The sequence below is a fragment of the Vigna angularis genome, chromosome 3, assembly GCF_016808095.1.
Source record: "Vigna angularis cultivar LongXiaoDou No.4 chromosome 3, ASM1680809v1, whole genome shotgun sequence".
Taxonomy (NCBI): Eukaryota; Viridiplantae; Streptophyta; class Magnoliopsida; order Fabales; family Fabaceae; genus Vigna; species Vigna angularis.
Window position 1 is genome coordinate 12,440,566 of NC_068972.1, and position 15,468 is coordinate 12,456,033.

The 15,468-nt window shown below is 37.2% G+C and overlaps 1 protein-coding gene across 1 annotated transcript; it reads right to left on the bottom strand.

The window, feature by feature from the left end:
• Nucleotides 1-1,094: 1,094 nt before the first annotated feature.
• LOC108326064 (COP1-interacting protein 7) lies at nucleotides 1,095-15,069 on the bottom strand. Its single transcript, XM_017559315.2, has 13 exons — nucleotides 14,512-15,069; nucleotides 14,211-14,393; nucleotides 13,514-13,634; nucleotides 13,393-13,432; nucleotides 13,225-13,277; nucleotides 13,088-13,143; nucleotides 12,332-12,484; nucleotides 12,003-12,202; nucleotides 4,856-6,387; nucleotides 3,586-4,533; nucleotides 2,256-2,661; nucleotides 1,519-1,584; nucleotides 1,095-1,382 (listed from the first exon to the last, which is right to left on the bottom strand). The coding sequence occupies exons 1-13, from the start codon at nucleotides 14,568-14,570 to the stop codon at nucleotides 1,312-1,314; spliced, it is 3,888 nt and encodes a 1,295-aa protein (XP_017414804.1). The 5' UTR covers nucleotides 14,571-15,069; the 3' UTR covers nucleotides 1,095-1,311.
• Between the last annotated feature and the right edge of the window lie 399 nt (nucleotides 15,070-15,468).

A 15,468-nucleotide genomic window follows, 5' to 3' on the forward strand; every position in this document is an offset into this window, starting at 1 on the left:
TTTGGATATAGATGGCTTATAAGTTAATATTTAGAGAAAATCAATTAAGTTGGTTAAAAATATGCTGTTAGGCTACTTATAACAATAAAAGTTATATCATAGGAGACCAAGATAATGTCATCTATACTATACCATACAAATTTAAGCATAATCATTGTAATAGGATAAGTTAAGATATACTGATGAATAGAATTTCGTTTATAAGATACACATTGTTAATTACTATTATTGCCGTGTTAGAATGTCTTGCAAACACGCTCTCCACATCTATAAGGAGGACAAAGATTATAGTATGAAGTTCAACGTCTGGAACACAAGGCACATTGACAAAAACAAGAGATCACAACCCTTATAAAATAAACAATTATTAGAAATTTCCAAAAATCTCAAGAGCTTAATTTTTTTTTTTGTCAAAATAGAATGAAATCTCAATTCTTAGCAATATGAATTTATGCTACTTATAGCAATGAAAATTGTCCATAAGATGCCAAGATGATGTCATACAAGGCTGATATGATATCATCCATAATAGATGACATCAGGCCTTTTAAGCATACTGTCCCATGTCTCAACATAAAAAGGGCAAAGGAACTCAACATCTTGAACACTAGACAGATCTGAAAAAAAGAAATCTTATAAGATTATCTCTCAACCCTTATAAAATATTAAAAATTTCCAAAAGTCTCAAGTTTAATTCATACGAAAATCATTTCCAGAATTTTTTGTAGACTAGAATCTCAAGCTTAATTTTTGTTAAATCAGAATGAAACCACAACTCTTAACTTTTGCACTTAATAATTTTATTATAAGAAAATTATAATAAAACATTAATGATTGGTGAGATTTTAAAATTGAACACTTTAGTTTTCTTGTGAACTCAAAAGATGCTAGTTAAAATATATTTTTTTTAAAAGAAAAAATTTACAATACAAGCAATTCAAGATAAGAAACTTTAAATCATATTAGTGTGGATTCCAACCAAGTAGAAAAACTGGTGACAGTAAATATATTTTTTGAGCACCCTCTAACACTGTTAGTTCAGATTTATACAAAATCACAATCTTGTAAGATATATATTTTTGTCAGATAAATAATTCAGTAGAGAAAACACCCTCGTTAATCCAGAAATATGTATAATGTGAAATGAAATCAGGTTGGAATAAAATATACAAATTACTTGGGCATATGCACAGCAAAACACAAATATACAACAACCAATTTCATAGCAATATTGCCCAGTCTTCTTTTCTAGGACTTTGGAAAAATATAAAAAGAATCAAGTAAAGGCTTGTCACTGCATCAATCTTTCTATCAAGCCATCATTATCCTTTTTTCGTTGCTCTTGCTTCTAAATGGGGATAGCAAAGAAAAAGAACGGGAAGCTGCACAACAATATGTTTGCCAAGTCAACAATCAGAAAAAGGATGTAGATGAATTAGGAAGAAAAGAGGGCACACTGATAACTGAAATAGTCTATTCAAATCCACTAAAGAAAATTTAGGATGAAGTGAGCCTTACACTTTTGTTGACTTGTGCTGGCAGTGGGTGTTTCATCCTGAGAGATCAAGTTCTTTAAAGTATGAACTGAAAAATAGCACGTAACATGGTGATCAGTTTAGGTACATATATGTCAAATAAAGTTGAATTTGGTGAACTTCTTCAGACACTAGTTACATAAAGGCAATTATGAAAATGAACATAATTGTACATGAGAAGGTCAATAAGATCAAGTTGTTTGGTTAGGTAGTATAGTGAAAATACACTTTTTCCAAATCAGTCTCAGTTATCTAAATTTACAACTAAATCACTGAATGGTGTAGGCTACTGACATTTTTTAATCAGTTATACATGTTTATTTTACTCTATGAACTCTAGTGTACACTTTGAATTTGAAGTTCTAGTGAAAACAATGTCATTCCTGAACATTAGGATCCAGGTTATTTAAGTGAACAGTAGTAAGCATACCTTTCCAGATAAATCAATATAATTTTTTTTTGTTACAGGTAACTGAAGTCGGACAGAAAATCATTATGCAGTAGTGTCCGAGGAAACTTTAACTGAATAATTAATTAATTAGTCAAAGAATACACTGAAATGACATAATCTTGCTTGACTCTTCTAAACCATAGTTTAGTTCTGTTCACACAAAGCTCACAAACACCTTTCCTTTTTATATATATCCTTTAAATGGCTCATTTATATATATCCTTTAAATGGCTTATAAAGAACAAGGGAGTATATGGCTAGCAAATTACCTTCATTAGAGGAACCATTGTTTCCAATCTCATCAGCCTCAGAACCATCTATGCTGACATTATCTGATTCCGAGCTGCGTTCAGCAACTGACCTATGACTCTTTTTTCCAAACTTTAGCAGTCGTCTAAACCCTTTGGAAGATGACTCCTTTACCTGAGGCTTCTCAATTGCTTCAGGAATCTTTTCAAGTGTCGAGTTCCCAATGTTAGACACGTGTGCTTTAGCAGTATCCACACCAATAGCTGCGGTCTCTAAACTTGTGGGTGCTGCTTTACCATACTCACTATTTCTAGTACTAGGATCCTCCATGGAAGAAACTCGAGCATATGGGGCTTGATATGTTTCCCCAGAAATACCAAGACTGGATGATTTTGAAGGTTCTCTCTCTGTATGGTCCATTTTGACCTGATTTTGGATGATATTAAATTCGAAATTAGCTTATGAACCAGTAAAAAGGTATCTCATCCATTAAGAATTTTTAAAAAAATATATATCTGGAGACGACTATAATAAAATTAAAAGTTCTTGCTCATATACAGTTAAGGCTTAAAATAACACGTAATTGTTGAAATTTAAAATCAACTATCAGCAAATTTCTAATTATCATAGAATTAAACATACTTATTTTCCAGACATAATTTAATATTTTAATTGTATAATAAATTAAATGTGAGGGAAAATGAAAAATTTTGAACACTAGAAGTACATGGTAGGACCAGATGACAGATCTTCTGAAAAAGGGAGGATGCTAATTTGTGATTGGACCAATGGGTTGCATCAGTGAAAATATTAGCAACTGTTCTACAGTTGAGATAGCAAGGGTTAGAGATCACACATCAACTAAAAATATGACTAAATTACAATATATAAGTGAGTAGAAACCTCATCTTATAATCAGTTTTGTAAGGTTGAGTCAAAGTTCCTAAGAGACAAGTTACACAACAACCATTCCTTGAATCAACAATGGTTTTCAAACCCTACACCACACCACCCAAAACTGAACTAAATCTTTTGGTATTATAAGGCTATTTCCACAGTTTGCAACAAAACAGAATTGTAAGTACATCCTTGGCAGAGGTAAAAATAGCTTGTAGGAAACATAACATACTAGGTGCAGTTTTCAAGTCTCATAATAAGTAATACGGGAGGAATATAGATGGCATTAAGAGATTATTGTAATCATCATACTTACTGTAATTTATTTGAAGAGGGTGTGCTGTCAGCAGCAGAACAGTTCTCATCCTAAAAGTTTTATGCCCTCTACAAGTGTATGAACTAACCAAGGCAGTTAAACCGTCTCCAGAGCTACCATAAGTTACGAATACGTACCTCAGTATATATGGATTGAAGGTGTGATTGGCTCTCTGAGGTTTCTTTATCAATTATATCCATGCTTAATGGTGAGACAGGAGCACGAATAGCAGCATAATTAGATGCTATCTCTGTTTTTTCAGTTACTTCATCGTTATCATATTGTTTATCTGGTATCTCAAAATTTTCTTCTGCATTATGAATAGGAGGGGCATATGGTCTCTCACACTCGAGCATCACAACAGTCTTTTCAACTACAGGATTGTCATCTCTATCACCATTGGATGAAGTACCAATATCTTTTTTCTTTGACATGGTACCTTGTGAAGCCATGGAAGACCTGCTATCATTCAACTTATGTCCCTTGTCTTTGACTGATGTTCTGTTCTGAGGAATGTCACTAGCTTTGGCTGTTCTAATTTTCAGTTCTGGAAGGGCTGCTGTCTTGCTTTTATCATGACTCACAATTGCAGAAATCTTTTTGCTCTCGGGACCATCAGCTGCTTTAGCCTTTGATATTGTTCCTGTGCCAAGTGGTTTAACTGAGGAAGTCTGACGAATGGCATTGACTTTTGGTTCTGACAATCTTCTAATCCTTCTCATTGATGCTTTAGTATCAGTTGCACTATCATCCTTCTCTAGCTTAGATTCAGGTAAAGAAGACACCGATCGGCTTAATTTGTTATTATCCAAGTAGCTTCTAGAAATCAATCTGCTGGTTTTTGACAATTTCAAAGAATCACTAGATTCAACAGATGCAGTTCTGATGGGGAATCTTTGAAGGGGTGACGATGCTCCTGGCACTGAATCACTAAATTTAGACCCTTTATGAGAGCTTGGTGAAAGTTTCGTAGAAAGTTGTTTCTTGGTAAGCTGTGATGGTGTAGTGGTTGAGCTGCTCTTGGCAGCAATCCTCTTTTGCCTCTCCGTCTTTAAGGCTTCTAGGCGTTTCATCTCTTCCTCTTCCTAATTATTATAAATGAAAGAAATAATCAATGTTGAATAATAGATGAACAGAAGGCATATTAAAACAGAACTCAATCATACGTTTAAAAAGGATGGATAAGAGTTTAATTAAAACAATGTTAACCATTCAGTTTGCTTGTGTAAAGTAATATTTACCCTTATCACCTCTCATGCTCTTAGTCTCACCACATATGTCCCTCAGAGTAATGCATATATAACGTTGCCTCTAGATTAAATGTTTCACATCCATTTTAAGCTAATTGTATGAAATAGAAACACAAAGGTGGGGGGAGGCTGGGAGCTATAAGATAGAAGCGAGTACCTTCTCTTTCTTCATTTTCTGGAGATCAGCTTTGTAGTTCCGTAAGCTCTCAGCACGTGCTCGTGCTTCATCCAGAGGACTAAGTTTAGAAGTTTTCCCTCTCCTTATTGGTCCACCACTCTTTCTTCTATCAGCATTGTTTGGGGTAACTTTTGATTTGGGCTCCTTATCCAACTTCTTAGATCCCGGTTTGGTGTCAGTAACTACCTCTTTATTCTTATTTTGTAAAGTACTACCAGCCTGAGCCTGCATTTCATAGTCGAAAGCAGGGTCATAACTCATTGATCCTCTTTCAGCTCCTCGTTCAGGCAGCATACTTAATTCATCCAACTCATTACTAATATGGTTTATCATAGCAGAAGACTTCTCTTCATTTTTCCGCACATTTGGGATCTCAGAATCCATGTCAATAGCATTTCTCTCAACAATTCCTGCATCATTGACTTCTATTGATCTATGTTCCAATATGTAGGAATCATCATTCATATCATGAAACAACTTCCTTTCTAGTTTATTGCTTGAATAACCTAGTGAAGTTTCCATATATGAGGAAGGGTAAGCATTGCTGAGTTCACTTTCTTGTTTGGAAGTGATAAAATAATCACCGGCAGCCTTTCTGTAACCACTCCTTTTCCCATATACTTCAAAAGATTGTACATCATCTCCAGACCGCCCATCACCAGATTGTCCTGTTCTTGCAGATAACAATAAATCATTATTGGATCTCTTAGGCATGTGAGTCAATCCTTTGCTAATGCTATGCATATCTAAAGAAGAACTTCCCTGACCTTCATGCATTTCCCTTTCAGTAAAAACTAAAGGATCATTGACATCTATGTGTTTTTTTCTTCTCATGTTATTCAACTTTTCCAAATCAAATTGGTCAGGGTCAATGGTATGCCTATCATCGTCAGCATCTCTTAGTAAACAGTTTTCAAATGCTTGCCAGTGGCCTCCATCTTCATCCTTCGCCTGGTCTGTTTTTTCCCTATCAGGCGAATCCAATTTCCCCAAAGCTTCTTTTCTGGAGTCCCTTCTCTTTGAGGTCTTCACAGATTCCTTGTTATCTTCATTGGTTTCTGAGGCAGAATCTGAATGTGATCCACTGTCAGAGGAATTTTCTGCCTTTGTAATGTAATTGATGTTCCGAATCACCACCATGCCAGATTTCTTCCCTGATCGCCTATCCTTCTTCCGTCGACCTCCAGTATGTGCACCATCCCTCTCTATATCCACGTCGTCCGTCAATTCTGATTCAGTGTTGCTGTGTCTGCTATCCATTGAATGCCTTCTGCATCCATTACTTTGACCAGCAAGTCTGGGGTCCTCCATGGGAGAATAATTTGGCTGCATAAATGGACTGTTTCCTGGATATGCTTGATAGTAGGGTATGCCTTGCACTGGACATGGCTGAAAGACTGGTACAGCACCTGGAGGAGAATGAATAGGCCAAGGAGAGAACATGTGCGGAAATTGACCTTGAATATTATCTTGGTTTCCTATAGATGGTTGGCGGTCCATCAGTGGCACGTCTGGAAATGTGTAAATAAAAATGTTTAGGTATGTTTCTAATTAAGAAAAAGGCAAGACATGGATGATTTATCAACATTTAAAAATTCTCAGCAGCGGAATCAAACCTTTATCTTACAAGAAATGAGAATTATAAGTGAGATATATTGTCTTAACAATTTGAACAAGTAGACTTGACTTGTAACTGGACAGGCAGCAGATCAATCTATGCTTAATGTGCAACAAATCTCGTAAGTTTGGTTTAGATTTGATTTTGAGACTGTTAGGATATTTATCCTATTTTATCATCATTATAGTGTGTCAAGGATTACCCTATTTATCATGATTATATTATGTCTAGGATTACCCTATTTATCATGATTATATTGTGTCTAGGGTTACCCTATTTATCATGTATTTGTGTATCAATTTATTCTTATAAATAGAAGATTGTGAGAGGGATCAATCAAGCCCTCTAGAATTATTTTACAGTTTCAATCTTAAGTTGGTATCAGAGCGGGTCGATCCCGCTCTGGTTTCTGTCTCGTAATATATATTTGTCCGGCGCCACAGTTCTTTGTCGCCCGCCGCTGCCCGCCGCTGCCCGCCGCCGGCCACCGTCAACCGTCGGCCACCGTCGGCCGTCGCCGGCCACCGTCCGGCCACCGTCTCCGGCCACCGTCCGGCCACCGTCTCCGGCCACCGTCTCCGGCCACCGTCCGGCCACCGTCACCGCCGGCCACCGCCTGCCATTGCCGACCACCGTCGTCCATCACTGTCAAAGTTTCCTTCGTCTAAACCCTTAGGGTTTTCTTGTTCTTCGTTAGTACTATTCGTCTTCTTCAGAAATGGTGTCTGGCAGTACTCTTTCCTTCTCTGGAAGTCCATCAATTACCTCCGAGAAGCTAAATGGAAAAAAATTATCTATCATGGTCTGCTGCCGTTGAAATGTGGTTCCTTGGCCAAGGGCATTATGACCACCTTGAGCGAGATGGAAGCCATGTGCCTACTGAAAAAGCTGATCAGTGGAAACAAGCAGATTTCCAGTTGTGTGCCCTGTTATGGCAATCAGTGGAACCCAAACTTTTTGTATCTTTGAGGGCTTTCAAAACTTGTCACTCCTTTTGGAAGAAAGCCCAAAGCATTTATGCCAACGATATTCAACGTCTCTATGACACTACGAATAAACTTGCATCTCTTAAAATGGCAGACCATGATATGGTGTCCTTCATGACTGAAGCCCAATCTGCTGTCGAAGAACTTAGGATGTTTTTGGAAGTAGATCCATTAGAGGATATAAAAAAGAAACTAGACAAATTCTACATGGTGTTGATCCTTCGTGCCCTACATCCCGATTTTGATCATCTCAGAGATCAACTTCTAACTAGTCATGAGGTCCCCTCTATGGAAACATTGACCACTCGCCTTCTGCGTGTCCCGGTATCTCAAACTCAAGAAGCGCATGAACTAGTGGAACCATCTGTCATGGTTGCCACACGAGGAAGAGGAGGACGTGGCACTAGAGGAGGAGGACGAGGAGGTCGGGGACGTACTCAATGCACATATTGTAAAAGGATGGGTCATACTCAAGAGAATTGCTACTCCTTACATGGTTTCCCTTCCAAAACCGCCAATATTTCGAAGACTGAAACTTCCACTTTGAAAACTGAAACCTCTACTTCTATGTTTTCTGAGGATGAATATCAAGAGTATTTAAGGTTAAAGTCTAACAGCTTGGCACAACCATCTCAATCTCCCAATACATCAACAGCCTGCGTTTCTCAATTTATGGAATGTCAAAATTCATGGGTAATTGACTCAGGTGCTTCTGATCACATTTCTGGTAATACCTCTTTGTTCTCATCTATTTCCTTTCGAGAAAAACCTCATTTCATAACCCTTGCAAATGGATCTAAAACTTCTTCCAAAGGAGTCGGTCATGTTTCTTTGTCTCCCTCCCTCAATCTCAACTCAGTCCTTTTTGTCCCTAATTGTCCTTTTAATTTAATTTCCTTAAGCCAGTTGACTAAAATGTTAAATTGTTCAATAACCTTTGATCATAAATCTTTTGTTATACAGGAGCGTGGTTCGGGGAGACAGATTGGAGAAGGATATGAAGCTGGCGGATTATACCATTTTGGATCTCGTCCAAGGGTGTCTTGTGTTGCTGCTCTTAATCCTAAAGTGCTACATGATCGACTTGGCCATCCTCATTTGTCCAAATTAAAAAAGATGTGTCCTGAACTTAGTGGTCTCCAAACCTTAGAATGTGAGTCATGTCAATTAGGAAAACATGTTAGATCTTCCTTTCCTAAAAGGTCTCAATCAATATGTAATTCTAGTTTTTCCATCATCCATTCTGATATATGGGGACCTAGTCGTATCTCCTCCTTTGGTTATAGATATTTTGTTACCTTTATTGATGAATATTCAAGATGTACTTGGGTTTATCTTATGAAAAATCGTTCTGAATTGTTAGCTATCTTTACATCCTTTTTGAATGAAATCAAGAATCAATTTGGTCAAGTAATCAAAATATTAAGAAGTGATAATGCCAAAGAGTATTTTTCATCCTCCTTTTCTGCCATCTTGAGTTCCCATGGTATCTTACATCAGTCTACTTGTCCTCATACACCACAGCAAAATGGTATAGCAGAACGAAAAAATAGACACTTGGTTGAAACTGCTCGTACCCTTTTGCTTGGTGCCCATATTCCTGTCCATCACTGGGGGGATGCCATCTTAACTGCATGTTATCTTATTAATAGGATGCCCTCCTCCTCTCTTGATAATAAAGTCCCTTTCTCCATTTTGTTTCCTAATGATCCTCTCTTTCATACATCTCCCCGAGTGTTTGGCTGTGTATGTTTTGTTCATGACATGTCTCCAGGTCTAGACAAACTCTCCGCTCGCGCTCTCAAATGTGTCTTCTTAGGCTATTCTCGACTTCAAAAAGGATATCGGTGTTACTCTTCTGAAACTAAGAAGTATTACATGTCTGCCAATGTCACATTCTTTGAACAGACTCCTTACTTCTCTCCATCTGTTCAGGATGTTTCTATCCTCCAGCAGGTCCTTCCTATTCCAATGGTTGAGTCAAATAGCTCCACTGTCTCTGTCATTCCCAGTCATGATCACAATCCTTCTACACCTGTTTCTCCACATACTGAGATCATCCCACACAGGGCCCCAATGGATAGTCCACCTCCCCAAGACAATGGTGAATCTCCTACTTCAGATTCTTCTCCCTCGTCACCTCCTCCCACGCCTCCTGGTGCAAATGATTCAGCATGGCCTATTGCCCTCAGAAAAGGTACTCGTTCCACTCGGAACCCTCATCCCATTTATAATTTTCTAAGCTATCATCGATTGTCGCCCTCCTATTTTTCTCTTTTATCCTCAGTGTCCTCTGTTGTTATACCCAAGAATGTGAAAGAAGCACTTGATCATCCTGGATGGCGACAAGCTATGATTGCAGAAATGCAGGCTCTTGACCACAGTAATACTTGGGAGCTGGTGCCCCTTCCCCCAGGAAAAAAGGCGGTTGGTTGTCGATGGGTGTATGCAGTTAAAGTTGGCCCTGATGGTGAAATTGATCGGCTCAAAGCTCGGCTTGTTGCAAAAGGTTACACTCAGGTTTATGGTCTTGATTATTGTGACACTTTCTCTCCTGTAGCCAAGATGACTACTATTCGTCTCTTCTTTGCCATGGCAGCCATTCGTCACTGGCCACTTCATCAATTGGATATCAAGAATGCCTTCCTACATGGTGATCTTGAGGAAGAAGTTTATATGGAGCAACCTCCAGGGTTTGTTGCTCAGGGGGAGTCTGGTATGGTATGCAAATTGCATCGATCTCTATATGGCCTCAAGCAATCCCCACGTGCTTGGTTTGGAAAGTTTAGCTCCATTGTTCAAAAATTTGGGCTAAAACGCAGTGAAGCAGACCATTCAATTTTTTATTGTCATTCTTCTCTCGGGAAATGTGTTTACTTAATAGTATATGTTGATGATATTGTCATTACAGGAAATGATGCTGTTGGAATATCTCAACTAAAAGAGTACTTGTGTAGACATTTTCAAACCAAGGATCTTGGAAGTCTCAAATATTTCTTAGGCATTGAAGTAGCGCAATCAAAAGATGGAGTTGTAATCTCCCAAAGGAAGTATGCTCTTGATATATTACAAGAAACAGGCATGATTGATTGTAGACCGGTAGACAGTCCCATGGACCCAAACCAGAAATTAAGGACAGAAGAAGGTGAATTATTCTCCGATCCAGAGAGGTATAGGAGGCTGGTTGGCAAACTGATTTATCTCACTATTACAAGGCCAGATCTATCCTTTGCAGTTGGAGTGGTTAGTCAGTTCATGCAGGCTCCATGTATTGACCATTGGAATGCTCTCATTCGCATTCTAAGGTATGTAAAGAAGGCTCCCGGGCAAGGATTGTTATATGAAGATAAAGGAAGCATTCATGTCTCTGGGTATTGTGATGCAGATTGGGCAGGTTCACCTATTGATAGACGGTCTACAACAGGATATTGTGTTTTTCTGGGAGGAAACATTATTTCATGGAAAAGTAAGAAACAGAATGTAGTAGCTCGATCAACCGCGGAAGCCGAGTATAGGGCAATGGCATCACTAACATGTGAACTTATATGGGTGAAACAATTCCTTCAAGAGGTTAAATTTTGTGACATCCATACTATGAAGATGTATTGCGACAATCAAGCTGCTCTCCACATTGCATCAAATCCAGTGTTTCACGAGAGGACTAAACATATAGAAATTGATTGTCATTTTGTTCGTGAAAAGTTGTTGACCAAAGAAATATGTACTGAGTTTATTGGGTCAAACGATCAACTCGCAGATGTATTGACCAAGTCATTAAGGGGTCCTCGGATTGAGTTTATTTGTTCCAAGCTTGGTACATACAATTTGTATGCTCCAGCTTGAGGGGGAGTGTTAGGATATTTATCCTATTTTATCATCATTATAGTGTGTCAAGGATTACCCTATTTATCATGATTATATTATGTCTAGGATTACCCTATTTATCATGATTATATTGTGTCTAGGGTTACCCTATTTATCATGTATTTGTGTATCAATTTATTCTTATAAATAGAAGATTGTGAGAGGGATCAATCAAGCCCTCTAGAATTATTTTACAGTTTCAATCTTAAGTGAGACTGATTCTAATAGTCCAAGGCATTACTTGTCCACAATCCATAACTAGGGCTATTATGATTTTATTTTGGCTGTAACTCAAGGGTTATTAGTTAGTAGGCATGGAAACAGACCAAGCAAAGCTGTGCCATGTTATATGGGACAAGCCCTTACTTTTCCACATCAGAAAACATGATAAGAAAACAGACAGGGAAAGCAAAAATAGATAGAAGGATTATCAAAATTAGCCATTCAGGTAGATCAATTTCAGCGTACAGGCATCTATATTCTTTGAAGTGCAAGTTTAATGTATTAAAAAATAAGAAGGAAAAGGAAACTGTTAAGAGCAGGTTTGGTCCAAACGTGTATGTCTGTGTGTATGGGCATTTAAAAAAGTGTAACGAGTTTTACAAATGTAAATACATCAAGCCATGAACAATTCATAAGTTCATGCAGGAAATTGTACCTGAACTTGCTTTCCCATCATTACTCCCGGAGTCCAATTCAGTATGGGACGCAGAGACCATATTGGGAAGTATAATGCCAGAAGCATTCAATGCAGAGAAGTCTGAGCGATTGGACATCGTTTCAGCAGCTTCAATTTCAAGCCATTGTCCAGTTTCATGTTTTCTTCTCCAAAGATCCCTGAATTTTGTGCATGCATCCCTGACATGTATCAAAAGTCAGCATAAGCAACATCATACAGCCCATATGTATGTTATGGGTCAATGAATGAAGAACCCAACAAATATGTAAGGTCATTGGTCTATGAAAAAAAACGAAAAGTTGTCTTACTTCATGCGAGATGCTCCAAAACATTCAGCAAATGACATCAAAGGTGGTATATGGTCCTCATCAAAACCAGCAGCAACAGCACGAGCAAATGCCATGCCTTGCTCTTTCTGCAATGCTGACTTACGCGTCTCTAGGACTTTCAGAAGATGAGCTCTAATACATGAGAAGTGAACAAGTTAAGAATATTTTTCATATAGTGCAAAGAACCTATATTAATAAACTTATGAATCATATTTATATCCACACAGCTCAAACCAACAGAGCTTTGGCTAAAAACTTGTAACAATGCAGAAATAGTTGTTCCAAAAGCTTAAGCAATAATAGAGGCAATAAACAACACCTCCTTTTTGTATACCTGCTCAATAATCATAAACAAAAATATAAATGCATAGCTACCAACATGCTACTTTCAGTACTCGCAGATAGTCAATAGTACTCAACAGATAATTATCAACTAAAAACTTATGGTCAAGCTTATATATGAATCACCAATAAAAATGTTTCTGTCTGACTCATAACAGGGATGCTCAAACTAAAAGTAGCTTTATCAGATTTTAATTGATTTTTCGAAGTAATTCCAGTGGCAGCCTTCCATGTTGTTATATATTTTCTTTACTCGCTTCATGTGTATTCCAGGAAGAGCATTAACTGATAGACTTTCAAACATGATTAATCATAAACAACTTAAACACTATATTTTTCTACTGAGACATGGTCATAGAAAATGGTGAAAAATGTAGGACAGAAGGAATTTACTTCGAGTTTCCTTCAGATGTGGTGGTCCCGTTAGCTTGAGGAGGCTGTGCATCAGGCTGGCACATAATCATGCGGAGTGATAAGAAAATAATAAAATGTATGAAAGAATAGGTATTAATTATTAAATATTCACTAACCTTGTAAAGTACAATTGCTCTCTCCTCATTATTGTCCTGCTGAGTCCTCCTGCCTGTGCAAAGCAGCTAGTTTTATTAGCTGTAATCAATCATAAAAACATAGCAGCGCTTCAAATACACCTATATTTGTTCGATACAAGTTAGTTGTATTTGTTCTTTCGGTAGTACCTTCAATGTTTTCAACATGATTCGTTTGATTTTCTTCCACCTGCACAAATACTCAACTACTGAAACGGACTTTTGAGTGCTAGTGAATGAATCAAATAGAGTATGCTAGATATTTACATACAGTGCTAATTCCCAGGGAATTATTTCCCTGAATAGCAATTGCCTCTTCAATTTGTAAGATTTCTGATTCTACAGTATACACACGTTCCAATATCTCGGGAGTGCTCACAAAACGAACAAACCTACAGAGGGAGAGAAAATTAGTCCAGTAGGATAACTTTAAGTCTCTAACCTTACAGTAAAAGGTCATAATATATATGTTAATTTCAAAACATGGTTTCACTACGATTTCGTATGCACTTTCCTTTGATTTGGAAAGAGTAAAACAAAAAGGGATATACAATGTCAATAATTTCTGGCTTCTTTCCTTCTTTAATTATTTTCTCTTTCAATACATAATACATCTTCAATGCAGTTCTTTCTAACAGTTTAATTATAATTCCTAATTTGTACAAGCTAAAAACGAAAAATATAATAATACAAAATCATCAGGCAGAATTTGTTCGTGAAATAAAAGGAAACAACAATAATAATAACGGATCCCACATTCGAACCATGACAAGCATACATTAATTTTAGTCCAATATCACAGCGACTAGAAGTGTGAATTGACTTTCAAACTGGTGGAATGGAACCATTTTGAGCACTGGATATAATACATTAATGTCAATGATAATCTCTAAGAAACGTGTTTAAAAGGTATCAGCTTTCAATCTCTACTCAACCCAACGATAATCCAAAGAACTAAAAAGTCAAACCTTTCAACAGTTCCCTTGGTAAACCACGACGTATCACTGTTACCATCAGGTGGCTCAAGAACTATTGAATAACCACCCTTGTCCATCTGATTCTGAGCAGCCTTCAAGTGGGAAAGAAATGGACTGAGCAAGCCTGAGGCAATCTTCTCCTTCTTTCCATTAACAATTATAACCAAGTCAAACCTGATTTACAGAAGAATCAAACAAACCCACAACACAAGTCAGGCTATAAACAAAATGTCAATGTTCTCAATGAGGTTTTATATAGATTACTTAAAGACATAAAATGATTATCCATTACCTTGTTCTAGTGGGTGTGAGCTGAAACACCGCTGAATCCAACCTTGTTGAAGCTTTCATTGTTTCGGACAAAGTAGCAACCGGAGAAACTGAGACCAACAACCCAGAAACTGGTTTTCACTAAGATCAGAGATTGCAAATCACAAAGGGTGTAAAAGAATCAATCACAGACCCAAAATGGGCTCAGCGAAAAAAAGAGAAACTTTTCTGAATTAAAAAGAGTGTTTAGTCTCAGGACTCAGAAGGAATAAAATAGAAAGGGAGGTTATGAGGTAGAGACGGTGAGAGAGAGAAAGCATCCAAAGATTGTTCTGTGTTGTTCTTCCTCTTTGGATACCTCCTCCAGGGTGACCAACCAATATCGATTTTTCTAATAGGATGGAAATAACGGGAAAGTTGAGGGCAAAACGGGAATTGAAAAAAATGACAGAAACTATTGGAGGCGCCGAAGGGTGACAGTGACAACCTCAGATGTACAGAACTCAATTTGTAGCAATCGAGCGGTGTGAGAAAGTACCATTCTACCCTCTGCCATTTTTAATTATCCACTCTGCCCTGTTTGGTGACTGCCAAGTTGGCTACCAGTTTCAACCGTGCCTTCATTATTAACTAATCACTTTCACTTAAAGCGCTTTCCTTCTTGACTTTATAATGCGAAGTTAAAGAAACAGACAAGATTCATCAGAAGAAGTTCTGGTCTTTATTTCTTTTTCCTTTTTTTTCTTCTTCTTTTCATTATTATACAGATAATTTGCATAATTATACAGATGTACTTTCAATATTTAAACAACGCTTATAAAAATAAAGACTTTTAAATGTTCTAATTTTGACAACTATTTTCTATAAAAAGTTTTCATTTATACGTAAATTGATTTTAATCTATAAAAAAATATTTTAATGTTATTATGAAAAAAATTGTAGCCATAAATTTGAAAAAAAATATAATGATTTACATATA

Bases quoted from the DNA above. Each gene is read 5' to 3' on its own strand.
- LOC108326064 (XM_017559315.2), bottom strand. From the start codon at position 14,570: ATGAAAGCTTCAACAAGGTTGGATTCAGCGGTGTTTCAGCTCACACCC. The intron at 14,394-14,511 runs GTAATGGATAAT...TCTGTAAATCAG, and splicing joins CTCACACCCACTAGAACAAG to GTTTGACTTGGTTATAATTG. The intron at 12,203-12,331 runs GTAAGACAACTT...GATACATGTCAG, and splicing joins TTTGGAGCATCTCGCATGAA to GGATGCATGCACAAAATTCA.